Genomic DNA, 26,487 nt, shown 5'->3' with positions numbered 1-26,487 from the left:
ACACTGGGAAAGTAGGTGACAGAAGTTTTCATCACTCTTTCTCAAGAACGGATTAGAGATCTTCATGTACTAGATTCATAAAAATTAAACCAAAATCAAGCTGTTCATCAGGAAAACAAAACAAACAAACAAAAAAGAAACAAAAAAAAAAAAATAAAGAACCCCATAAAGACCAAAAAAAAACCAAGAAAAAGACACCAAAAAACCCGATATTTGTGATATAAGTGATATTTGCACTACCATGTCTTACTTATGTCATTTGTTATAAATACTAAGTAAAAAGATCCAAAAGTGATGCAAAAATCAGTTTACTTAGAAAATCTGAATTTTGTGCATTAAAATTGAAAGAAAAAATTTACCTTCAGACCTTCACAGCCAAAAAAGTGGCCTAAATTACCTAAGTCTTTCTCAATCAAGTCTTCTATTAACTTTAAAGGATTTTTTTGGCTGAATTCAAAAAATATATTCAAAAGAGATCTTCCTTTCAGCAGCAAGAATAAGAGCTGAGCTAACAGCTATGGTGGAGTTTCTATTAGGACATTTGAAAAGTCTACCTTGTCCGCTACATGCATACTCCACAGAACATTCAACTATCATTATTATCTATTATTACACCAGATAATATTTTATAATAGCATTCATGATTGAAGATCTAATACTTTCACATAACTCCAATGAACAACTATTCTTGTAAGAACAAACAGACATGGTTCTTCTTAAAAAGACAAGAATAAAATAAAATCAGTCATCTGCTAGACAGCATTTTAATTTTCCCTGATAGCAAATTAACAAAGGTTACAAAAAATTACAAACAGTTTGCATTAATTTTAGAAACAAAACCTTTTGAAAGGAAAAGGAAAAAAGAGTTGAATACACCCTGCTTAGATGTCAACACTAAGAAAATAGCCTCCTCTGGAAAGCCTCTGATGATGGTACTAACTTACTTCTCTAACACACATTTTTATCATTCCTAGAACACCAGAAAGTATTCATGAAGAATAATGATGAATGTTAAGCTAGCATGTTAAGTAAAATATGGGCCCCAATTAAGTTAGTGTCAAATATCGATCAATCTGTGAATAGCTAGGATTTTACCTCTATGTGCTGATAACCACATCATCTAATTTTCTGAAACAGTGCTGAAAGGACTCAAAATTTCACAATTTACTTAACAAAATTATTGATTCTATTATTATTATCTTGATTCTCATTGCAGTGCCTTCGATGCAATTTGTACAGAAGCACTTAACTTCCATGAGGATAATGTCACGTGCATCATCTTGTTGAGAAACTACTTTTTCAAACATTATAATTATAAACCACGATAAAAATTCCACCAAAATTCTGAGATCAATCAACTTAAATAATAATAAAGGGCATTTTTCTTTGCTGCTTAAGTGATATTTGCACTACCATGTCTTACTTATGTCATTTGTTATAAATACTAAGTAAAAAGATCCAAAAGTGATGCAGGGTAGTGAAACTGGAAGATATAGTTTTTCAATTCATACCTGTTGTTTTATAACCCTCTTATCAGTAAGGACACAATAAAAATCCTTTGCAATTGAAAGTTAACTTTGATTTTCAAAAACTCAGGGTCACATTACAAGTTTCAATTTACTTCCTAGTTATTTAAACATACTAGTTAGCTTAAAAAATACAATAGTCATTATGACAACAGACATCACCAAACTACTTGGAAAAATGCAAACTGTTTATAAACCAGAATGAAAGAACAATTACTTTAGACATTCACCACTTCTGTTTGTTGCAATTCTGTTTTTACCTAATAGATTTTTAAGTCAAAACATGTGAATGCAATTATTTATTTTGATCTATGAAGGGTACTTACTTTCTTATCAAGCATATGACTTCTAGTGAAGTAGATCATATTCAGTGAATAAATAAGCTGTTTTAGATTTTCATTATGAAATTTTATCACCAAAGGAAGCGATCATGTAAATCTTTAATGGAATTTTTACCAATCAGATGACATTTTACTTCTTAATAACTGGTTTCACCAGTTTTTTTTGTTTGTCGTCAGACAAAATCTATGAGTTTTATTGATGAATGCAAAAAATACCATAGCTCACAAACACTGCCACCTGAAATGAGTAGAGTTCAGAATTTTCTAAAATCACTGTATTAATCAACAGTAGTATAATCAATATTGTTATACCTACTATTAGTAGCATGGACATTTATTCTACTAATAATCCCAGTATCTACTTGTGCTTCTGTCATATTGTACCCAAAACCATTTAAATATGGAAGTAGTAAACAAAGATTAATAATCTATGCATAACAATTTGATAATAATCTACAAATACTGTATGGAACTCACTGTAGATACAAGGCTAAATATAACCTATGCTAACATAAGTGCTACATTTTATGAGTGCAACCCATATCTTGATAATTCCAGCAAATACTTCTGCTCTAATCAGAGGTTTGAATAAGAACTCAATGAACTAGAGCATTATGTTCCATGTAAAGGAAAGATTTATTCAGATGTTAAAAAAAGTCATTCTTTGTCATTTGTGAGAGCAATTTCCTCAACAAGTTACTACATTAACTTTCTCAGTAATTTTCTTCAGCAGCTTTCAAAGCAGCCTCAGAAATTCTGATATTTTTTTTATATACTGTTAATAATTCACCCAAAATGGAATTGTCTGTCTTCCAACGATCAAAAAGAACCTGAGATTTTCTATGGAACGATGTATTTTTTTCAGATGTTACTTCAGAAGGCAGCTGTAATTCCAATACTTTGCACTTACGTACTTCCAAACCATGGCTGTTTACTATCATAGACAAATTCACAAAAACACTGCAGTTCTTATTACAGTCCAGCTTCAAATTCCTGATTGTATTTCAAACAGCAACATTTTTCCTCTGTGGTTCCAACCTTCTAAAATCTATGAGTTCTGTTGTTAACATACCCTCGCGTAAACCTAAAAATGGTAAGTGACCTACCTTAGAGAGTCCGCCTACTTCCAGATAGAAGCAGATAATGAAAACGTTCCAGGTGACCCACAGGGCAGTCCACACCGTGTACTAAATACAAAGCCGGAAAAAAGCAAAAAGAGACAAAAACAAAATATGAAGATGAAAGGACTTCATACTGAGCAGATCAATAATTTTTTTTAAAAACGCCTGATATCAGTAAGCATTGTTCTTCTGGGGGCAGTCAAGTGCAGACAGTTCTGAAAAGGAGTTCTCCTCACGTAAGTCTCATAAGAATCACAGGAAATTACAAATCCGATAGCCTTTGTTGCTCTAAATGCATACTAATAAAACAGATTTATTCTTTATGGTTTTACATTATCCTACTGGTACCAATTAAATAAAAAATGCTGACTTTTGGAACAATGGTGAGTAACTCATGTTTTAGTTTAACAGATATTTCAGAATAGTATAATTATTTAAGTGGACCAAATTCTATAAACTATCATGAAGAAATACATAAGAAAAAAAAAAAAAAACACCAAACAGAAGATCTGTTGATCTGACATTTGGATCTTGATGGAAAATGAAAATGTTAAAGATTAGTCTGCTTTCTTAATAGCCTTTAAGTAGAAGATAATTTAATTAGATTATTATTTCAGCTGACTGTGCCTGATCCATTTGTTTTCCAGCCCTTATAGCTGTGAACATGATCCTACCATACACCCTTACCAGCTGGATATACCCAAATCTCTTCTAGGTTCTCCAACATTTTACCATAGTGCACCCACAGCATAAATGGGAAATTTATTTGTCTGCCTTAAATTATCTTTTACGTGTGAATTGTCAGCATAATTGACTGTCTCTGTTTCCTTATGGATAAGCTGTTTACCTATATATGACAGTAAAACTGTGCACAATTAACAATCCAAACAGCACAGCTCAGAAGCATTCATGTCTGACTAGCTAAGTGCATACTCAGTCACACTGGGGCTACAGTCACATAAAATCATAATGAGCAGTGGCACAGTCACTTAAAATTTATGTGCTTATAACCTTCGCAATTGAGAACTGCTGCTAAGTGGCTTTGCAAGTCTAATTAGCTGTAACCAGGTGAGGCTAATTTACTACTGTTTTCCTTCAATGTATTCAGAAATATTTAGCACCCTAATGTGCACTGTGCCAGATTCCATTTGCATTCCATAGGTGCTGTCAACTTGGCTTTGTTAGGCAGGTGTCAGTGATGTGCTTCTCATGATGGCATACACTGAAAAGTTCAACTGAAGAGGGCTGAAGTTTTCCACACCCTGATTATCCTTACATGAGTACGATGGTTTCTGAACACAGAACAGGTTAGCTGTGTAATTCAAGTTTTATGAGGTATTTAGGATGTTTGGGGATCTTTGTGGCATAAGAAGGAGATCATTAATTAACAAAATGAAAGTATCACTACTCTTTAGCTCACAGGGACAGGCAGGGTGGCAACTAAGGGTTGGGCTATTATAAAATAGATAGATCTTCTATGAGCTGTGAGCAGTATAAGATCTGTACTGTTCATGAGATCCACTTAGAAGAGGATATTCCATTTTATCCCATTTGCTGACTTTATAGCAACTCATCATAAGCTCTGGATTTGGTGTCCTAAGAACATCAGGTGCAGAACGCTCAAAATTAATGAATGCTTAACACAAACCCAGCTGCTGGGATCTCAGTTTTATTTCAGGCACAACTGTTCATACAAAGGAGATTTCTCAGCATTCAGGAGAATTCCATCTTCTTAAGAAATAATTTTTTTTTCATCCATGAATGAAATTTATCATCACATTAACAATGGGAAACACACTCAATCTGCCAGGTTAAGACAAATCTGTTTAGGGTCTCTGGACCAGGCAGATAAAACCTACCTAAATGTGCTTTCCCAGGATAAACTATTCTGTTTTACTACTCTGTTCTACTTATCCAGTAGTTAGTGAAAGAAAAGTGCAAGGGCAAACCAGATGTGCACATTAAAACACAGACATTGTGCAAAGGAGAGTCTCCTCCAACATACTCAGAATGGCAGGAATTATAAATGTAGGCTCTGTTTTGCTGAAGAACATAATAATTACATATTCAATAACTAGTTCTGCATCATTTCTAAAGTAAGAAAGTTGTCCTTCATATTTGAAAACAGCTTTTTGATTGTGCAAGTAGCATAATTTCTCCTTATATAGCGCCATAGGTGCTTAAGTGAGACTGCACTAACAGAAAAGTTTTAGGAAACAAAAGCAAGAAAACAAAATTAGGAACTGTCACAGTTCTGGTTATACATGCCACTTTAGTTATTCTTTGTGGCTGTGCAATAGAATGCAAACATTAATTAAATCATTAGGAATATATTTTTATTTTAATGGATCCTATCTTACTCAATCGCTGAATAACTTAGTACTCCATCTCTCTTTGTCACTCAGACCCTGCTCTGAAGACAGAATATTAATATCCTCATGAGGTTTTCTGAGATGCTCTTTACTGTAATGTGAGAACTGTACAAGCATTAACTAATTTATTTTATGTTATAAGGGAATGATACAGCTCTCAGAATGCCAGTGATGTTCTGATACATGCGGAGATTACACTCAAGTGTTCATACATTAAAGGCATCCAAGTTAAGATGTTTTGAGATCTGTTTATTTTCAGAACACTAGGGTTTATACAGCACTTCGTAAGCTCAGTGTTCAGCAGCCAGAGGCCTAGTATTCAGGATGTGTGTAAATCAGACCATTAGATCTCCAATCAAGAACCCAAAATGCAAGGGGAAAACAAAGCATGAGAGAAGTTTGATTTAAGAGACTTGGTTTGTGTAAAAAAAGGTTTTGCTGGTTGAAAGCAGAGATACAATTCAACTAGCCAGAGCAGCCTGCACAGCAAAAACCAGTCCTTTTATTTCTCCAGCCACATGCTTAATTCTTCCCAGATCTTCACTACGCAAATGAAGTTTGTATTCTATAGCTGCTATCACCAGAAAAGCAAGGTGTCTGTCCTTCCTGCTGAAACTGAGCTGCCCCTATGATATCTTTATACACATTCAATGCAGTTCAAAACTTTTAGATCTGTTACGAAGGATTCTGCTTTGTGCCAGCAGAGAAGCTGGTGGCAGTGATGGTTTGTCATCCTCTGTGGGAAGGGCCGACAGGCCAGGGAGTGCCATGCAGGTGGTGAGACAGCTGCTGTCAGTGGAGGAGTGGTGAAGGACCTGAAACATCAGGTCTGTGATGGTCCACAGGACTCATTTCCCTTCCAGGGCATCTCATTCTGTTTCATGATCTGACCTGCCATTCAACCTCTCCCACTCCATGTTCTGAGCACTACCCTGATGGTCCTGCTGTGTCTGCACACACTTATCCCACTCATATCCAGGCATTCTTGCCCCAGTCCTTTGGTTAGTCCCACTCAGTTCATCGCTGGCTCATTTGATCTTCTCAGCTTCAAAACCCTCTTCATATCTGGCATGAAGAAAGAATTTTATTTTCCACACAGGATGAAGAAATGGGGAGAGCTGTGTTGTTGTTTTTGTGTGTGTGTTTACTTTATTTTTATTTATAGCCCACATCACGCATACCTAAAAATCATCTGGACACTATTGCCTAACAGATGCTTTCTGCTGACAAGGTCCCAGAACCTTGGTGGTAATTTCTGTTGATTTATCCCTTGGACACTATGCATGCTTTCTTGTTTTTTGTCCTTTTGCACTGTGGATTAGATATACTGTATGACATGAGGAAGCATTTGGGGGCCTGTAAGTTATGAGGAGAGAATATTCCCTAAACATTAAAGGTTCTATTTCTGTCCGTCCAAGGAGGTTCCTTTCAAATTCCCTTTCATAATGCCAGACTCTATAACAGTGGTACTTTTATACCTCTTCTAGCTCTGCAAGTCATCTAGTGAGAACTATAAGTGATAGGTGGATAGTTAGACTGAATGATCTTGTAGGTCTTTTCCAACCTTGGTGATTCTATGAATTTCATACTGAAAGTGTTGCAGAGATACCTTTCATCCACCAGTGAAACATAACTGCTTCGAGAGTTAAACATTTGGTGTTGGATGCACACAATGCCACAGAGAAAAAGAGAAAGATATGAAGGATGGCTTGTTAAATTGAAAGTTAAGAGAGAAAGGGGAAATTTGTAAGTCTGAACATTGCAAGTGTTGTGGGGTAATTTTAGTTCGGGTATACGAACTATCTCAAGTGTGCATTTAATCTAAAATGCAGCACCTCCTCTGACATAGTTCACTAGGAGAAATGTATGGTGGCCCATGGATGTGCAAAAGGAAAGGCAGCAGCTACTCAGTCATCAGATCTTTTTCCTGTAATAGCTGTCTGTGCCTCAGATGCACCAGGACTCACAGAGCCCTACTAAGTCATATTTGGGGAAGACGACAAGGAAAGGGGCACAAATCAACAGGGTGGAGCAGTAATAACTCAGGACTTACAGGAATAGTATTTAAGGAGCAATTTTGGATGCTTAAATATTTCACACATATTGTGATACTACACAGTATATATTTGAATACCGTGTAAAGCAGGTAAAACAGTCCCATATATAGTCCAGCTGTTCTTCTCATTTGAAGAAAACGCATTCTGGCCTTTCGGACATACACATTGCCTATATATCATATCATTTAGTGGATTAAATCAAGGTGAATAAAGCAGAGATTTCCATTTCATATTTCCCCTATTTGAGTGTATTATTGTCATTTCTCACTGTTCATTAATATGTTAAGCTTTGGGCCAGGTATGTGCAATTTTAGCTATATGACTTATTGTTTGGAAGGCTTTTGAAGTTCCATATCAGAAGTAAAAAGAGGGGGAAAAAACAACTTTAACAAGTATCCTGTTAACATTTTTAATCAATTTTAACAGCCTGAAAATCTTGCTGGTGATAGCAAGTTCTATCAAGAAAGGAAAAGTATGCATAGGGAAAAGGATCACAGCAAAATGCTGGAGCTGAGTGACTGGTGTATTACACTGCAGTTAGAACTCAGATGTTTTTCCTTTTTTGCAAATGTTTTGTATGTTCTGAATGAGCTAATATGGGAATATTAAGAATTAGCTCAGCACTATTTTATCTCCTGGGAACTTTTCACTGACATAACTTAGCTACAAAATATCCAAATATTGAAAATAACACATCTGCTTAATGACAGGACAAATGGTTCACAACAATTCATCTAAATTAGAAAATAATAATAAAAAACCCTAGTAGTAATAATTATATTTAAACTAATTAGGACATTTGGAGATGGTGCTATTTTTTCCTCTCTTTGTGTTTCCCAAGCTTCTCTGAGAACTCCGAATTTTACACAACCAAGCGAAATTCCAGATTTATTTCAGAATCACCATCCTTATTGTCCTGTATGTGAAGTGCTGTAGAATAAGTCAAACACTACTTTTTCTACTTGGAATGCTTCAAGAGTCAGCCATTATGTTGCAGTTCTGCCCAAATTTTATATCATTCAAGCTAAGAAACAGAAGTAATTTCTTTATTCAGATTTTTACTTCAAAATACTTACACTGATGTAAAATAAATTTCTACAGCTTATGTAGTCATTAAATGCCAGTGTTAAACTAGCTAGCTTGGCTTTAGTGAGAGTGGGAGAGTTAGAAGCATCCAACTGCTTCTGTGTTTATTCAGCTTTTAGTGCAGTCCTCATGGAGACCAATGGCTCTGAATGCCTGCACCAACAACAGCCTGCTCAGTTGTGACTGCAGAGCTGTAGTCTGTCCCCAGAGCTCCTCAGCTTAATTCAAGGTCTCTACCAGAGTGTGACAGAATATCATAGGGATGGTTTACCCACACATGCGTCAAATCAATTTTCTGTAGTCAGTTTACAGAAGCAATCTGTTGTATTTGACATGATTCTTTCATTACTTCAATGTTTGGTGTTCTGCTGGCATTATATGCACTAGCAAAGCCGATTTTCAGGGAAGTCAAGGAAAAGACAACAGATACCAAAAATACTTTTCCTGAAGTATTTAGTTACTCTTCCAATTAAAGTGGATTTAGCTTAATCTAAACCAGAAACATCAATAGTCAGAGTACATTAAAAAAACAAACAAACGAAAAAAAAACATTTTACTTTCAATATTTTTCTTTCCTCCAAACTCACAGAAGCAAATTCTCACTCTAGTGTGGAACATCAACAATGAACATACTCAGGGGCTTTGATGTGGCTGAAAGTGCAGATACGGTCTTGGAAGCCCATGAAGCTTCTCAGTGAATTTGGAGCACAGTTCACTTCTCAGCCTGGTAGGAATCTCTCTGCACACCATGCTTAACACATTCTGAAATTCAGGACCTCACTGAAGATTTGAATCAAGCAGACCTTACATTTGAAGCCAGTGGTAAAGGCTTACCACTTACAGGTAGAATACAGCTTCATGGTATTTCAGAAACAGGAGGGAGCAATATGAGTCCTTCCATGGGAAAGATGCCTTCAGATTCCTTTTTGCTTCTGAGCTGGCACTTGTAGGGCTTTCTGCTGTCCGTACTGTGGATTCCCATTGTGTTGCTGCTGCTGGCAAAGTCCTGATGTAGTTGACTAAGCCCTAGAAAGCACACCTTCTAGAGAATCTGTTATTGGAAGATCCTCGGGCTATAGCTCAATGAGCAATTTAAGCTGGCATAAGACTATGTTGTTGCAAAAGAAATCAGTGCTCTTGTCCTCTTCCACTGGCTACTTGCTCCCATTTTTTCTCCTCCATCTCCTCCCTTCTTCTGGAGCTAGCCTTATTGTGAAACAAGGCAAAGAGCTGACCTGTGCTTAAATTAACAAATCACTGGTTTTCAGCTGGATCTGTGCTGGTTTGATAGTTTATCAAGTTTCTGAACACTTGTACTGGTGCAAAGTATAGATCAGTACAGGGACTGAAAGTAGCAACTGAGCAAGAAGAGGATTATGTATCATTATTATATATTAAATATTGTATTGTAATATATAATATATTAATTAATATAAATTATATTGTATATATAATATATTATATTAATATACAATATATGATCAAATTGTATCTCTATATATTGTTGAGTTAATATATTATATAATATATATTATTAATCATAGTATACAACATATAATATATGTCTATTATTATATAGCCTAAAACCTTCTATTTACATTGGAAAAGACTCAGAAGCAGTCAGCATCTAGTGTGCTTTATTCTGACAGCAAAAGCAGAACTTCCATGTCTGAAAAGCAGAGCCGAACCCAAAGGGCAAGAGATGTTATTGCACTTTACACACCAATTTCTTATGTAATTTTACAGATGCTTACCCTCACTTGCTTTCTTTGCCTTACAAATGAAATTGAGAACATGAAGCAGAAAGGTCATCAGTACTTGTATGTAAATGCACTGCTGCCCAGTTCTCCAATGGCAGGTATTAGATAACACTGCTACTAAATACATCAATCCATTTTCATCTTTTTATAGTCTGCTCGTGAAGCTCAGTGATTGTAAAGAACCTCAGCATACCTTGGGTGTACTTTTTGTTCACTTTTTTTTTAAGACATGACATGACAAGAATTACAGGATTTCAGGCTTGACTAGAAGAAGAGATGAAGCTTTTTAAGTATTAGTTTAATGAGCCTTCTCTAGCAGACATTTATTTCACTCTTCTGTGAGGAAAAAAACCCCAACAACTTGAGCCTGTTAAAATCCATTACTGGAAACACAACTGAAATATTCCAGATACAGACACCATCAGCTAGAGATGTAATAATCATCCATTCAGGAGAAACTTATAGGGAAGTGAGAGGGATACTTCTGATGGCTGTTTCCTTCAAAGCTTTGAAAAGTATTTTTATTCCTGGTTATGTTGTGAACACAGGAAGATATCTATAAGGCTTCAAGTTACAAGCATCAGAGAAAATTCACAGCTATTTGGGGTGAAAGTGGTCAATACAGGGCTTGGTGAAGTTATATGCAAGTAAGAGAAGATTTCTTTGTAACCCATGGGTCACAGGACCAAAAAAATTTCTTTAATATTTGCTTCTGCCTATTTAAGAGGAAGGTGCATCTAAATATGACTAATATATTTTTTTTTTTCCAATGGCTGTTGCTTCTGATTGCAAAGTTGAAAACTTTTTTATTTATTTTCTTTATTTAATTTATCTAGAACTAAATTATAGATGTTCCCATACTTAACCAGGTATGTACTTCTGTAAATAGACTTAGACTCTTAGACTAAGAGCTTGTATCACTGTCATATGTCTGCATATGTCTGCAGTGTTTTCTCTAGGTTATTCTTAGAGCTTCCAAAATTTCAGAAATGCCACTAGTCCTCAATTTTCAAAAAAAAACATTGAGACATTAAAAGTTTCTACAGAAACAACATTTGGTGTTTTCGTGTCAAGAAAATTATGTTCTGTAATGGGACAAGATTTAAAACCAATTGCAAAAAATAAGAGATAATAAATGAGACTTACCACAACTATATATCGAGGCCTAAACTGGATGGTTCCAAATAAACCCAAAATGACTACTATTATTTGTAAGAAATTGCCAAGGATAGGAGCCCATTGGAAACCAAGGAAGTCGAAGATCTGTCTCTCTAATGCTGCCAGCTGTAAGAAAACACATAAAGAGAACATCTGCTTTTTAATTACGTGTGAGAGAGAACATTTTTCAGTTTTCATTTGTTATTTGTACCATGCTTAATCAAACTGAAGTACTGCAAAATTCTGGAGTCTGTATTTCCTGGATGCAGCCCATGTCAAGTGTTGTCAATATGCTGCTATCTGTCTGAAGATAGCTACTAGTCATTGTACAGATCTCCTAACACAAAAGCTCTCGAGAAAAATAAACATATACAACTTTAAGAAACTAGTTATAAAACTTCCATATAAAACTAACTCTACAAACCAATCACAGAGAAGTTTTATTTTCTCCTCATATGCTGGAAAATAGAAGGCTTAATAATATTCATTTAAATACAAAATTTGTTTTACATAGAGGCTCATAGAGTGGGCAAAGTTACGTGAACCTCACTATTGTTCCTGAATTGACATCATTCTCTCTTCTTCCCTACATCCTTGCTTTCTTGAATTTAGTCCCAACTAGACTTTACTGTAAATTCTTCAATCTCTTTCTTAAAGGAGAGAGATTTGGGCCAAAAAGGACCAGGATACAGGCTTTGAGAAAAAAAAAAGTGTATAGTAAACCTTGGAATAAGCTGCTCCAGAGTCAGATGATCTACCTGCATGCTGCCAAAAGCTGCTAAGCCGTTTTGGGCAACTGCCATTCAAAAAGATGCAGTGGCAGCCCATCAGCTCTCTTATTGTATTTCGGGAGAGGACTTTTAGGGGCATAAAAGTGGAAGAAGCTGAGAAGCATTAACCTTCACTCCTACATCAGTATATGGTTTTCAGGTATTTCTGCACTTCTGAAAACCTAGTAAAAAATAATAAATAAAAGCAGCAAAACAGAATTCACTTCTTGCTCAGCTCCTGCAACAATTTATGAACATCTCTGTAGTAATGTCAGCTTTATGATTCCTCTGCAAACCCATTCTCTACTCATTCTTGACAATCTGGCCTACTGCACTAAAGATACAAAAATCAGCTTTCCTGGCAGCACAATTACTGAAGTTTAAACTTGGTTCAATATTTTTCTAATCATAGTAATACTTTTTCTGAGCAGCCAAACAGAACTCTACTGAGCAACAACTGACTTTCTGTGCTTGTCAGAATTTATTACGCATCTACTTGATTTTACTGATTTTACTACATTGTTACAAACCCAAAATTTTACTGAAATATCCACTTGTAATATTTATAACTGAAACAGGAGTAAGCATGGCCCTATGAATACCAATTAAAGTATTATCATACGTGGGCATCTGACATAAAACATTACAATTTTCACATAATAGCCATATTCAGTCCTCGCTTACAAGATGGGGCTGTGTGTACTTGAGAGCAGAATCGGTCCTTACAGTACAAAAATCATCCCATATGTAAGCCATGAAAAAGGTCTGTATGCTGAGGTTAATAAACATGATAAATGTTAACAATTAAAACAAACAAAGGTTGAACCATAAACCTGGTGTTTATCAATCAGTGAATTTATTCTGACTTTTATCAGCTAACCATCTGGCACAGCATACAGATACATGAAAAATTATCATGCAGCATGCAATATTTAAATGTTATCCTCTTGAATGAGTGTGATACTCATCTTTCTCGTGCTGCAGGTAAGAGAGAACAACAGAAGGAACACTGCTACATGGGAGGAAGCCGTTGGCTCACGTGGCATTAGCTATCTACCTTGCTACCAGAGCTACTACTCTGCCCTCTCTTCTGTTAACTCATTGACCTGTACCATATCAATCAAAATTTTTTTTATCCCTTAGGTATGGAAAAACACTACAGAAGTTAGTGGATGCATCCAGAAAATGACATATTTGCATGGACCTCTCAAATGGAATTTCAGTGCATAAAATCCTAATGGTGCATCTTTCACTTACATGGAAGTATGTGGGCTTCCTAACCAGAACACCAGAACACAACAGTAACCATGGTGTTACTCTTACCCTTGTCTTCCCCTTGTAGTAGTTTCAGGGGCATCGCAGTAAGGTCCTGTTTGAGACTTCACTACTGAAACCTCAGAATCACTTGCTCTTTCTAATGCAATTCAGATGTCCTCACTTTGACAATACCTTTGTCTGTAGCTTTTTTAAACCACAGGACATATCACAAGATACAATAGAAGGGTGCTTTAAATCTCATGTGAGATTACTATGGAGTTTCAAAAACTCTCAACCTCTTTGGCACGTGGTATTAGCAACAACACATCAAGATGTCTTGTATCACAGAGGAATCTCACAGAAGACAAGACTTTCATAATCAGTACCAAATAATGTTATATTCCCACCACTACAAGGAGAGATCTTTTAGGATTAGGGAAGCACACAATTCATTCACTGATCACCATTTTTCAGTGATAATACATCTTGCTCCTGGAGTACTGACATTGAGAAGAGGATGGGGATGCCAGATCAGACTCAAACCTGCTCATCAACCAATCTTGGCTGACATTGATTGAAACTGTCATGTAGCAAAGTCTACGTTTTCACCCAGACTAATAAGTGGATCGTGCCCTGTAATGCTCTCAAAATAGAAAGCAGCTAGCTTAGGACTGTCTCCTTGCATACAGAGACCTTGTCTCTGAAACAGGGCAGCTGTGTGCAAACTATACATATCTACCTACCCAAAAGAGTTTGTTGGCCATGGGTGCACTGTTTGGTGAGACTGCTAGACAAAACAAGCTTAGTAAGCATGAAAGAGAACTCAGTTTGCTAGGATCAACAATGGCATGCCACTGTCTGGCTTCTTCCTCAGGCACAGGTGAAATTGCTGGTATAGTGAGCATATGGCTCAGCCAGAGTGGAGACTGAGAAAAGTCATTACTCACAGACGGCACGCTGCAAGAGATGGATGCTGTGCTCTCTTAGACGTTTTATGTGGTGCTAAAACATGTAGAGCAGTGTGAAAGACAAAAGCCTGCAGCACAGATAGAAATAAAGTTATTTAATATGTGTCCCTTAATGCAGTCCTTGGGAGCAATCTTTCAGAGGCTAGTTGATCAGTGTCTTAAATGCCTGAAAGACATAGTACAGCAATGGCAACAAACACAGCCACCATGTTTTGCCAACAGACCTGTATTTACAGGCTTGCTACTCAGCTCATGCCTAAACTGGATCAGAAACACAGTTTGCCTTCAGGTGTACCTCCACAGTATCTGCCAAGCAAGCTCTGAGCTAAACCTGGCAGAACTGGGCTCCCTCAACACAGGGTAGTGGCCAGAAGCATCTCCCAAATGGAGAGGTACAAATGTGTCTATGCATCATAGGTATATACACGCATACAAAAAACAATTAGCCTTTTTGTTGACTACTGTGATAAAGGCATTCACCACAAACAGAGAAATAAGTTTCAGTTTACTTTTCTGACATCTACCAAGATATTCATCCATTCCTTCCCTCCTACCATCTAGGATACCAAAAGGAAGAGTTTCTTTCTGAAGCTGTGTTACCACCAAAAAAAGAAATAAGGAAAAAAAATAAAATAAAAATAGCATTTTCTAAGTCAAAAGGAGAGCAGAAGCAGAAGTACAGCCAACTACTTAGAGCACTTATCTGGCACTGGGAGAGTTGCTTGTATTTCTTGCCTGCAGGGCTCTTTATTTTTATATACAATGACAGCAGGTAAAACAGGAGTCCTGGGAGTAGAATGCCAAGTATACAGCAACAGTCCTTCCCCACTAACATGCGCCCTTGCCATTGGGCTGTGCAGTAAGTCTTGCCTGTGCAGCTAGGTCACAATTACCTTCTTCTTGTTGTTGACATGGGGTAATTTTTCTCATCCTGACAAACCACAGAATATATTAGCAGGGAAAAAAATCTAAAGAAAAGATGGAGATAGAGGTATGTACATCATGCTAAAATTACCACTCTATTCTAAATTACAAAAATCTTCTTAGATTCAGTACGGATAGAAGTTAAAAAAAATAATACTAATAATTCAGGACTATGGCAGAGGAAATACATTTTGTTTTGGTTTCTTTCTACTACTAAATAGAGATATAATATATGTGCTGCTGTTATTAGTACTGTTTCACCCCAAACAATTCCCAAGCAGAGGTGAAGAGCACAGACTTTTTTAGCTCTGTGAAAATGACAACAAACAGATCTTATCTTGGTATACGATTTAGGTAATTTACTACACAAAAATCAACCGTATAGAGGGTGGGGAACAGGTGCACAATTTCAAACTATTTTTGCACAGATAAGAGAAGTCAGTACTCTGCATGAGTCCAGAATTTCGGCAGCAACAAGTGACTGCCAGACCTTGTGACAGTCAGAAAGGAGCTGACACTGTGACAAAGATGTTTCCAAGTAAGAACATGGAGCTTTGGGCATGTGATTACTTTGAAATGTTTTACCAAAACAATTTTGCTAACAAAGGCGCTCTGTTTCTGAAAGAGAAACTTTCTCAACAAAAGTTCTGTTTTCATCACCATTTTCAGGTTTTTCTGAAAGAGAAAAGAAACAGATAAACCTTGGGTCTGTTTAGCCTTGAGAAAAGATAACTGAGAGGGGACCTGATCCAGGTTTATAAATATCTGAGGTGTGGCGGCCATAGTGGTGAGGCCAGTCTCTTTTCAGTGGTACGTGGAGACAGGACGAGGGGAAACGGACATAAGCTGCAGCATAGGAAGTTTCGCACGAATGTGCGTAAGAACTTCTTGACGGTGAGGGTGACGGAGCACTGGAACAGGCTGCCCAGGGAGGTTGTGGAGTCTCCTTCTCTGGAGATATTCAAGTCTCGCCTGGACGCCTACCTGTGCGACCTGGTGTAGGGAACCTGCTCTGGCAGGGGGGTTGGTCTCGGTGATCTCTAGAGTCTCTTCCAACCCCTACAATTCTGTGATTCTGTGATTCTGTGAAGGTAAGACAGAGGTTTCCATAATAACTTGGCTCAACTTCTCCCATGGAACATAGCTAAAAACTTAGCAAGGCAGAGGAGCTGGAAGTTGAGAAAATGGGTATGCTCGATGTGGGAGTTTTCTGGTTACCAGAAAGAGATAAAGAGATCATATCACTTTTTAAACAGGTACAGGATCTCAAGACAACAAAGTTCAGGAGTTTCCATTAGAAACTGTAATGATTAACAATAAAAGTGGAAAGAAACTCCAGACCTTTCCCGCAAACAAAAGAGGGTTTCAGTATTAGTAAATTAAAAACAGTTTTAAATGAAACATATTCTTTTGTATGAAAAAATGTTCATGAGAACTTTTAAAAATCCAAAGTTGATAGGAAATAACATCTTCTTATCATAACAACAGGAAAAGCAAATGTAATATTTCATACTACTGCTGCCAGGGAAGTGCTTTAGCCAGCATCAGCACTGACAATCTTGTGATGTGAAGTGCACAACTCAGGAGACCAACACTAGCAGTAAAATGCTCCAGTGGGACTCTGCCAGATTACTTAATGAAGGTGTGATGCATGTTTCCTGTTCTTATACCTCTTTCTTTTGCTATGTCTATTAAACATTCCCTCTTTCTTTAATAAAAGGAGAATGTAATAAACTACTAGATTGGGCTGTATTAAAGACTTCTAGGCTGAGCTTTTTCTGGCCATGTCCAAGCCCTTTAGTGTTAAGACCAGGAAAAGGTCAAATGAGTTAATCTTTTAGAACTTCTCTGCCTGGGAAACACACTTAGGACACCTTCAACAGACAAAATATGACAGCTGTAGCCTCAGTGCTCCTCCGGTGAAATAGAAACAAGCATGAGACAGCAATCAGCAATACTGCATAACATCTACAGAAAGGAATCACCAAGGTATTCATGTTAAAATTTTTGAGATCATACTCCAACAAATGCCCCCTGTGGAGTAAAACCCTCTTCTAAATGCTCAGGTCCTATTATACCTCAAAGTTTATATCAGCAGCTGTCTGAATGATGAGTTACAAAGTCAACTTTTCAAAATGAGTGTAAAAACTCAATTTTCTCTTCTGTCAGAAAGCTCATGGATAACACTTTTATATTTTAATAGAAAAGCTTTTGTATAAAAGACATATTAGTTTGAGATGAATAAATGGATACATCCATACAAATAGATACCTAATGGAAAGAGTAAATGGATCGAGAAAAACATGTTCAATATATAACAGATAATTTTAGACAAGAAAAGTCTAAAAATGGTTTAATATAAATACAGAAGTATCAAATGGCTTCATGTAAAAGTAAAGGATTAACGATATAAAGAAATATCTGCAAACCTGATACCCTATAAATTGCTGAGTTTACAAAATTGAGAAAGCTTAATAAACTCTGCTTTTGAAGTTAAAAATCTGCTTCAGTATGTCATGTAAAACAATCGCTAGAAATACTAACCAGAAAATTATCAATTCCATACCCAAAATGCTTGAATTCAAGAAATGTAACAGTAATCATAAAATAAATCACAGAGACATAACTGTATTTTCAAAAACTTTTCCAAAATAATTTAAAAAAAACAACAAACAATTCTAAGAATTAGGACAAATGCCCACACAGATTAATACGACTTCCACTTTTCAAAAATCAGCAGCATACAAAATGGTAAATCCAAAAAACATAGTCCAGATCATTTGTATTCTAAGTTCAAGTCAGGAATTATCTAAGCCATTTGAATTATGCATGTAAGACTCAGTGCTGGCTGATGCTGCTAATAATTATCACAAGAGAAGTGCCAGGGCACAGCTTGTCATACATACTAACTGCTGGTTTTAAGGATAAAGATGTTTTTTTCCAAAACTCTTTGCTTCATCTTATCACTATAAATTTAATCTGTGGCTTTAGAAAGAAAGACTTTCCAGGCCCCGAGTAATCTCTGAGGACTGTTGCTCCTTTAACAATTACCACTGTTTTCCAAGGCAGTGTACTGAATAACAGATACAGAATGACTGAATTTGGATAGGCCCTCTGGGTCCATCTGGCTCAACTCCCACAGGGGAACCAGGGCAGGGTGCCCAGGCCCATGTCCAGGCGATTTTTGAAGGCCTCCAAGGAAGAAACTCCACAGCCTGCGGGCAGCCCGTGCCACACTCCCTCTCTTGCACAGCACAGAAGCGCTGCCTAGTGTTCAGAGGGACATTCCTGTATGCCAGTTCAGTTTGGGAGATTAACTCTTAAAACTGAACTGATTCCCAGACCTCCTCCATTAAGCTCTATGTGCAGCATGAGCACAACAAAGAGGACAATGTTGAGGCAGGAGTGGAGAGAAGCTCCGCTGGGAGCTGCTTACAAGACCTTAAAGACTAGATATTCATCTGGAATACCAAAGACCTCGGATTAAGTTCATTTTTGGTGCCAGCTAGATTTGTCCTAAACCAAGCACTCTTGAGAGTCTTTTTTTTTTTTTTTTTTCCTTGACAGATGTTCCACCAGGAAAACATTTTGTAAAACCTTAGGGCAAACACATAATGTCCACAATGTATTTCTATAATAATTTGGATAATAAATACTTCCTAATTTAAGTGGAATAAATCGAGGAAGATGCTACTAAGTGTGTCTGGATAAAACCCCAGTGCTGGAGAGTAGAACTACCAGCTAATAAAATGCAGAATTTCTAACAGAGAACTAACAAAAGTCAGGTGAAAAAAGTAAAAATTGTGTCAAAGACTGAAGGTAAAGCATAAAATGCTTTCATAAAGACCTTATACTCTCGCTTAGAATTTTACTGACATGCTTGACTTCAGTAAGAAGGAACATAAGATTTAACATGAGAGAAATGTCAGGTTTGTAACAAAGGGCAGGAGGTTTAAATTTGAAGTAGAAGGGTGGTGTCTGAAGTACACTGTTTAGGAAGTTACTGTCCCTCAGCTAAATGTTATGGCCTCCTTATTGTTGACTTAACACCTTTGAACGGAGGCGTCATTACCAAAGATGAGTATAGCATGTGCTGTAATGAAACATTAAAATTTTTCTTAAATCACCTCTTTATGTTTTTAGTAACAAGTTAAAGCAACTATCTGACCACAGAGGAGTTTCCCATTAGATTTTTAATGATCTCAGTTCACCTGTTTAGGTGAAATTCTAGCTTAGAGGCAATTTTAAGGTGGTAATCTCTCAGTAAATACATATATAAGATTACATGTCATGAAGTTTATTGGATTTCAAGGAAGGTTCTGAGCAAATCACGGATGTTTATAGTAAGTTGATTTTCATGAAGCAAAAGAGAAACTGCCAGCTTTCTAACAAGTAGTCAAAGGAAAAACAAGTCTGATGATCTAATATCAAAAATAGCTTTGCAGTGTTGGTCAGATAGCTAATTGGCTGTCACTTGGGTAGCTGTAAGAGTTGATAAAACATAATGCAAAAGAAATATATGGCATTGCTGCTGAAAGAGCTTAGTAAAAGAGAAGTAGTAAAGGTTAGTGAAGTCCAAAGCAAAGAAACAATGGAAAAAAAAAAAAAAAAAGGGCAAGTATGAGATAAGTCCTCATTTTGAAGAGATTCTGTATTGCCTTTCAAAAGTGAAAATTATTCATCACCTGTTCTACTCTTACAGATCATACAGAAAATTTTCAGAACTAGGTAATGGCCTTTCCACCATTCTTGACAGTGTTTTAGTGAAGAGGAGGATGACAATGATAGCACATAGTGTAACAGAAAAAAAAATAAAAAATCATATTTGGGTAAAATAATTCAAAATATTTCTGCAGAAAAAAAAGGAGTGTCAGTCATCAGCACTCCACTGGTGATTCTTTCAAAACTGCCTAAGGAAAAAGACAGGTAAATAGTGAGCAGGATATGTTTACTTATTTTTGAAAGCCAACATACTGTACTGTCTCAGAACCAGCCACTGCAAAATGACTAGCAAACTATCAATCTCCTCTGAGAATTCAGTCTATGGCATAAAAAGGAGTAATAGTAAATGGCATGTCTTAGAAATCTGTAACAGTATATTTAAGATACTGAAAGGGTTCTTTTCCTTACCTCATTTTCGCCACATCTTAACAAATGTTATTATTACTTTTTAATAACAGCTTAACATTATCAGTCAGGCATATAACCGAAGGTATTTCCTAAAGGAAAAAATCACCAAATTCCAGTCAAGCTTCTAGTTTTGGCTCAGAAAAAAACCTCAGCAGGACCTAGCTCAGAAAGACAACAATAAATCACTGAAAAGCCTCATCAAAGTAAGAAAAAGTAGTCTGCCATTATGTCTTCTGCAGGGTAATCTGACTGAAGTGATAGAAAAGCTACTATCAAGTAGTCCCACTTCTCAGAGCACAATAGGTGCCAGTATGATTTACTCGAGGCTGACGGCTGCATTTAAACCAAACAGACATTTAAAAAATGCAGTTATAGTCAATGAGTAGTCAAGATAGGGAAGAAGCCAACCATTGTTGTAAAACCCTGTAGTGCTAGCTCGTTACAGAACAGTGATCTAAGATTGAATTTCAACCCTCCAATGAAGCCATAACTGATCCCGAAACACCAGAGTCAAGCTCCTTGGCTGAATGACCTATACAGTCTTACTAAAAGCTGGAATGAATGTGCTTATGATGGCATTTAAGACTCTCTCGGTTGTTTCATTTAAATGCCAGCACATATATAGCAAAAGACAGTATAAGAGATAGTTACAGGTTAAAGATCCGCTCAGATTTCTATCATCTTGTGAACAATGAAGCTTAAATCAAAAGATACCGGAAAAAGGAATACAGTGAATTAAAATATGCTTTCTTATTAATGATGTCAAGCTACATAAGCAAAAACTTTAATCCAAAATAATGCATTTATTTATCATTTCAAATCCTTAAATCTAACTTATCATAATTGTAGTGGCTTGAAGTTTTGTTTGTTTTTTTCATTTGTTCATTTAATTGCACATTCAAACCAGTCCAATAAATCTGTATATATTTGCAGGCTTTCTCACTTGCTGCTTATGAAATTGTTAATTAAAACAGTTACTAATAAAACAACAGCAAGAAAATATATTTATTGTTACTTTGAATTTTTGGCAAGTTTAGTGAAACATGGTTTCCCACAGGATGGTGGATTTTCTGTTAGGCTTCAGATTTGCGGTTCTAAAGATAAAGGATATCCTAAAACACCAACTCTCTGCAGATAAACGTGAATCAAACCAGGCAGAAAAGTAGTAAAAGCCACGTGCTGTCTATTACTCCTAACTTGAGTAGAACATATCCCAACAGTCAGGAGAAGTTCACATATCTGCCCCCAAAAAACTTTTCCTTTCCTTCTCCATAAATTTTCTCTTTAGTGCCTCTCTTGACTCTCAGCAATACAGAAAGAGAAGAAACAAATAAGCTGCTTGGAATCCTCAGATGCACATGGGAAAAGCGAGCAATTTTATAAAGGCTCGGAACTCAAAGGATGTGTCTAAAGATTTTGGTGTCTGCATTGCAGTTTGCTACCAAATGCCAGATTCCAGCATACTAGGAAAGGATTGTGGATCCTTTGATTTCTTCACTGCTTGTGAGTTTGATGATAAAATCACCTGATACTTGACTGCTTCTCATTGCCAGGAAAATAGAGAATTTTCCTGTCCACAGCATAGCAACAACACCCTCAACCTCATTTGGCCAAGAAGGATTGTGATAAGGACAGAACGTACCCACTGTTTCCACATGCTGAAACAGCTGCTGCATTTATTTTATTTTGTTGTTGTTTTTGTTTAATGATAGGAAAATACATTTAGGGAGTATGACATTCACCTGATCCTCTTCAGTAGCCTTTACTGTTGTCTTTTTCTTCTCTCTTCAGAGCTCTGTGTAATTCCCCACAGGCAGCCTAGCTCACCTTCATGAGGGCAATCAAATGAGATTGTTCATGACACCATAAATGAGCAAGTCAATTTACACTGCTGTTAGGAAAGTAAACTGAAGTAAATGAACCTAAGGCAGCAGCATTTAGAGCAGATGTCCAGGGTGTTGTTTGAAAAATAATACGTACAAAACTGTTCTTTGTTCAAAATTCTGTGTAATCATGAATATCTACTGCTTCCAGCAGTTATGCCTGCTGTCTGCTGAAATCTTGCAAACTCAAAACATAAAGCAGGATCTGCTGGAGCATGCAGCAGCTTTCATGTCCTAATTTCAATGGACCCAAGCAACTGGCTGGAAGTGAGCCACCAGTGACTCTGTTTAGCATGTCCTTTGCGCTGAATCTATTTTTTCCTTTCAAGTATTTTAATATCAAATATCTGATCCTGCAGCCTGAACACATATGCAACATCCCATGAGCATCCTCTTGCCAGCTGCTATCAACAAAAAGTAGGGCAACTGTTTTCTTTTTCTAATCTCTCCCACTAAGGGAAAGAGAAGGATAGGAGTGAACAGCAGCATGACAAATTATTTTGACCTTGTGTTATCTGAAGTAATTTATTAACGAAGTTTATCATATGAATAACTACCAAGAGGGTGCTATATTTTACAATGCTTTCCTCAGATTCTTCTGTGAGGTAAAGAATGAGAAAGATGAGAGTGAGTACTAAATTCATGGAAATATGAATTTAGGTTCATTGGAAATCTGGGAAGAGAAAGGTTCTGTCTTAATGCCCAGAGTAGCATCAGTGACTGATGTCTTAACCCCGTCACCTTTCTACTATCAGAAATACTATTAGAAATAAGAATGCTTATTTTAAATTGTATGTAAAAGGCAGATTTCAATGAAATCTGTTTATACAGGTGATGCTCAGTGTGCCATTTCAATACATTCACGGGGCAGGGAAATAAGCTTAATCATGTATGAGCAGCCGCCAATTCTCCTCTGTAGGGGGTGGCTTGTATATAGCATATGAATAAGTTTACTAAAAGACATGTATATATAGGCCATAAATGTAAGAATGTTCCCATTAAACATAAGGGGAGGTTTGAGGCTATTCTCAAATGCGGAAGAATGTAACTAGAGTTAGAGATGGGAAACAACACAGCAATATCCAGCTTTAAGTTCTGCTCTTATACACATATTTTACATGAATCTGGTCATTCTTTTGTAGAAATAATATCCCAAATTTCCAGTGACTCTTGTGACTTGATATCATGCTTATATAATGTTATCACTCCATAATGTTTCCCACAAATGTGTGTATATGTTGTTCATAAATACATATATTTTTTACAAGAAATCTGTCAACAAAGCAGGGTACACTATGTAATATATAGATATAAGGTCTAAATATGAAAGTGCCCCACTATGAGGATGGTATATTCTGCTGAGTGCAGGACTCTTTGCAAAGCCACCAACTGGTGACTGATAACAAACAAGGTAAGGGAAGCAGTCTAGAGATGCTCAGCAAGACTACACAGACAAATGGAAAGTGCAACTCACATCTTGCAATGTAATAACATATCTGTATTGTCCAAGGTTTCCACTTTGGATTTCAGCATCCTAATCCTTGATCTCAGACATTTTCATAAATTCTCAATATATATGTCACTCCATCAACAGAATGGGTATTTGTGTAAACCCTTTATATGTTACACCCATATACAACTGACATAAGAACACAGAGCCTTAATTATTTGTAAAATTCCACACTTATTTTCTGAGCTGGAGTACAATACCATATTGGGCAGGTGATTTACATTGCACAAGCTATCTACAGAAAACAGAAATACCAGTTACCATGCTGTGTAAGAGAGACCTCACAATGAGCTTCAGATGTGATTCTTACTGTAACAGCTGCCCTGCAAATCTCTCTTGGAAATAATCTGTAACTTTACAAAGGGCCCCACAGGACATACAAAGAAATCAGATGGTTTTACATAAGACTGATGTTCAAGCTAATGCACAGATTCTACCTGAATGCTAGCAGGGCAAAAATGCTTCACAGAATGATTGCAGGTAGGAAGAGTTCTCTGGATATCACCTGTCCAAGCAACAATGAAGGTCTCCAAGGAGGAGATTCCACAGCCTCTGGGCAATGTGTGCCAATGCTCTGTCACCCACACAGTAAAAACTGTTTACTTTTCCAGTGCCTCACAGTATATAATTTCTAATGAATTCCGTAGGTATGCTATGACAGCATTCATGGAAAAGGGGTAACACTGTAGAAACATAAAAAGCTCTGAAGCATGTTTCTCTCATCAGAAGATTCCAATAGGGCTAAATCAGGATCAAATTCAAAAACTTGAGCAAGTTGGTATTTTACAAGGGGCACAAAGGGAGACAATAACATGAAGCTAGGAGAATTTTAGAGCAAAGGCCCTAAAAAACCTAATTCTCTGCAGTAATTCCAGTGGAGTTATGGGGGTTGTTCAGGAACGTATGAACTACAGGATCATATAAATGAATACTAAATGTGCCAAAGGGTAGATCTGCCAAAATTCACCTTCAGCTCCATGAGATAAAAGGAGATCTTTATAATGCAACTCAACCATTACAGCTTTGTGAAATTTCCTCTATAAAATCACGACGTTAAATCAACTGAGTGTCAGACGAATCAGAATCTGATTAAAGATACTTGTGGTGAAAAAAAGTGTGAGACCAACCAATCAATTGATTAGTGAATTAAACATAAGATAAGGATTAAGAAAAAAAAAAATCAGCTGCAAGCATCTGGAGAGGAAAACAGTATTTCTGGCTCCACATACAAAAAATTTAAGCCAGAACAGCAGCTGCTAAATGAGATCTCTAGCATTGCTTATACTGGAAGGTTAGTACTGGGACTATAGGCCACTGTGTGGCTTTCGGATGGTATCATTTAGTAACATTTATTATGCAACTGTTCACATTAATGACAGAACATGCAAATGAAATGCTGCAATGCCTCAACTCTTCTATGAAAAGGGAAGAAAGTATGTCTTAGAACATCAACTTCCCCTAGTATTCTGCAAAAGAGAAAGCTCATCTGAATTTAACCTGCAGTGCTAGAAAATACTCCAAGCAAGCAACAAATAGAAGGCTGGAGAGATAAAACCAGATCTTACTAAATTATATGTACTCTGAGACTTTCAAGAAGTTTTACTATTTATATGATGGCAGATTTGGGTCACTGTGGTACAAAATTTCATTATTGTGAATTGATTTCATGATTCACTAAGGAAAGAAAAAGAATCAGAAGATTCCAAACATTTATTTGAGCACCAGTAAAATATCAACAGTGAGAAAATATGGTAAGCAAAATTACCTCTACCAAATAGATAAACTTCATCTTTAGTGTAGTATTTGTTTAAAGGTCTTTACTGCTATGAAAGACATTCCTAAATACTAGTGAAAAGAATGTTTAAGACGACCAAGTTGGTAAGTATGTTGTTTGTCTTCCTTTCCTACTCACATATTATTTACCAAAGTAGCTAGATTACTACAAAATATAAAGGGAAGCCTTTAATCCCAGAGAAAGAATCACGCTGTGGATCTTCTGCCTTATTTAATTTTACTTTGCAAGTTCAGAAAGGGAAGATACCAGAGGGAAACCATAATACTAGGTATCACTGAATACCAGTAGCTACATTAACTGGTCAGATGTTCATATATCCAGTGAGTTTCGGTCGCTGTAGGAATACTTATTCCAGCTTAATCTCCCTGGTGGGAAACATCTGTTTTCAGCAGGGGTAAACAATCTGTTAGCGACACAGTTTTCAGACTCCAAGGAAGGCAAGCTGTAGTCTCTGTTTTTATCATTGCTGGAATAGGCATAAAGACAAGACACAGTCATCAAGCCTGTCTTATCTGATGCCATGGAGAGAAATGATAAACATTCATTATCTTGCAGAAGCTCCTGAAAACCCACTGTAAGGGGAGCAGCCTCTTTAATCCAGTGATTCAGCAGATAGGAGTAATATGGGGAAAGCTGATACAATGAAAAACTGCCATATTTCTCCATATGAGGAATGGTTCCATATCTGTGTAGTCTCAAAGCCCTCAGGGCTGGAAGGGCAGCAGACGCGTTTATTCCTCCTGAGTTATTATGTGCCTTATCTTGGTTTGTCAAAATGTCTTCTCTGCACGCTCACACTTTTCTTTTGGGACATGCTACTCACTGAATC

General features: G+C 36.8%; 1 protein-coding gene across 5 annotated transcripts in view; it reads right to left on the bottom strand.

The window, feature by feature from the left end:
• Positions 1-26,487, bottom strand: part of NKAIN3 (sodium/potassium transporting ATPase interacting 3) — a 404,665-nt gene that overhangs the window by 165,067 nt on the left and 213,111 nt on the right. For all 5 annotated transcript variants that reach the window (XR_014882537.1, XM_085221178.1, XM_085221179.1 and 2 more), the window contains 2 exons: positions 11,410-11,547; positions 2,974-3,054 (listed from right to left, as the gene is read on the bottom strand). Coding sequence is in view for 4 of the 5 variants with exons in the window: in XM_085221178.1 (XP_085077304.1) it covers positions 2,974-3,054; positions 11,410-11,547 (219 nt within the window). In the remaining variant the exon portion in view is untranslated. The remainder of the gene's footprint in view (positions 1-2,973; positions 3,055-11,409; positions 11,548-26,487) is intronic.

This window comes from Meleagris gallopavo, chromosome 3, assembly GCF_905368555.1.
Source record: "Meleagris gallopavo chromosome 3, MGAL_WU_HG_1.1, whole genome shotgun sequence".
NCBI lineage: Eukaryota > Metazoa > Chordata > Aves > Galliformes > Phasianidae > Meleagris > Meleagris gallopavo.
This window is presented reverse-complemented; position numbering and strand designations above follow the sequence as displayed.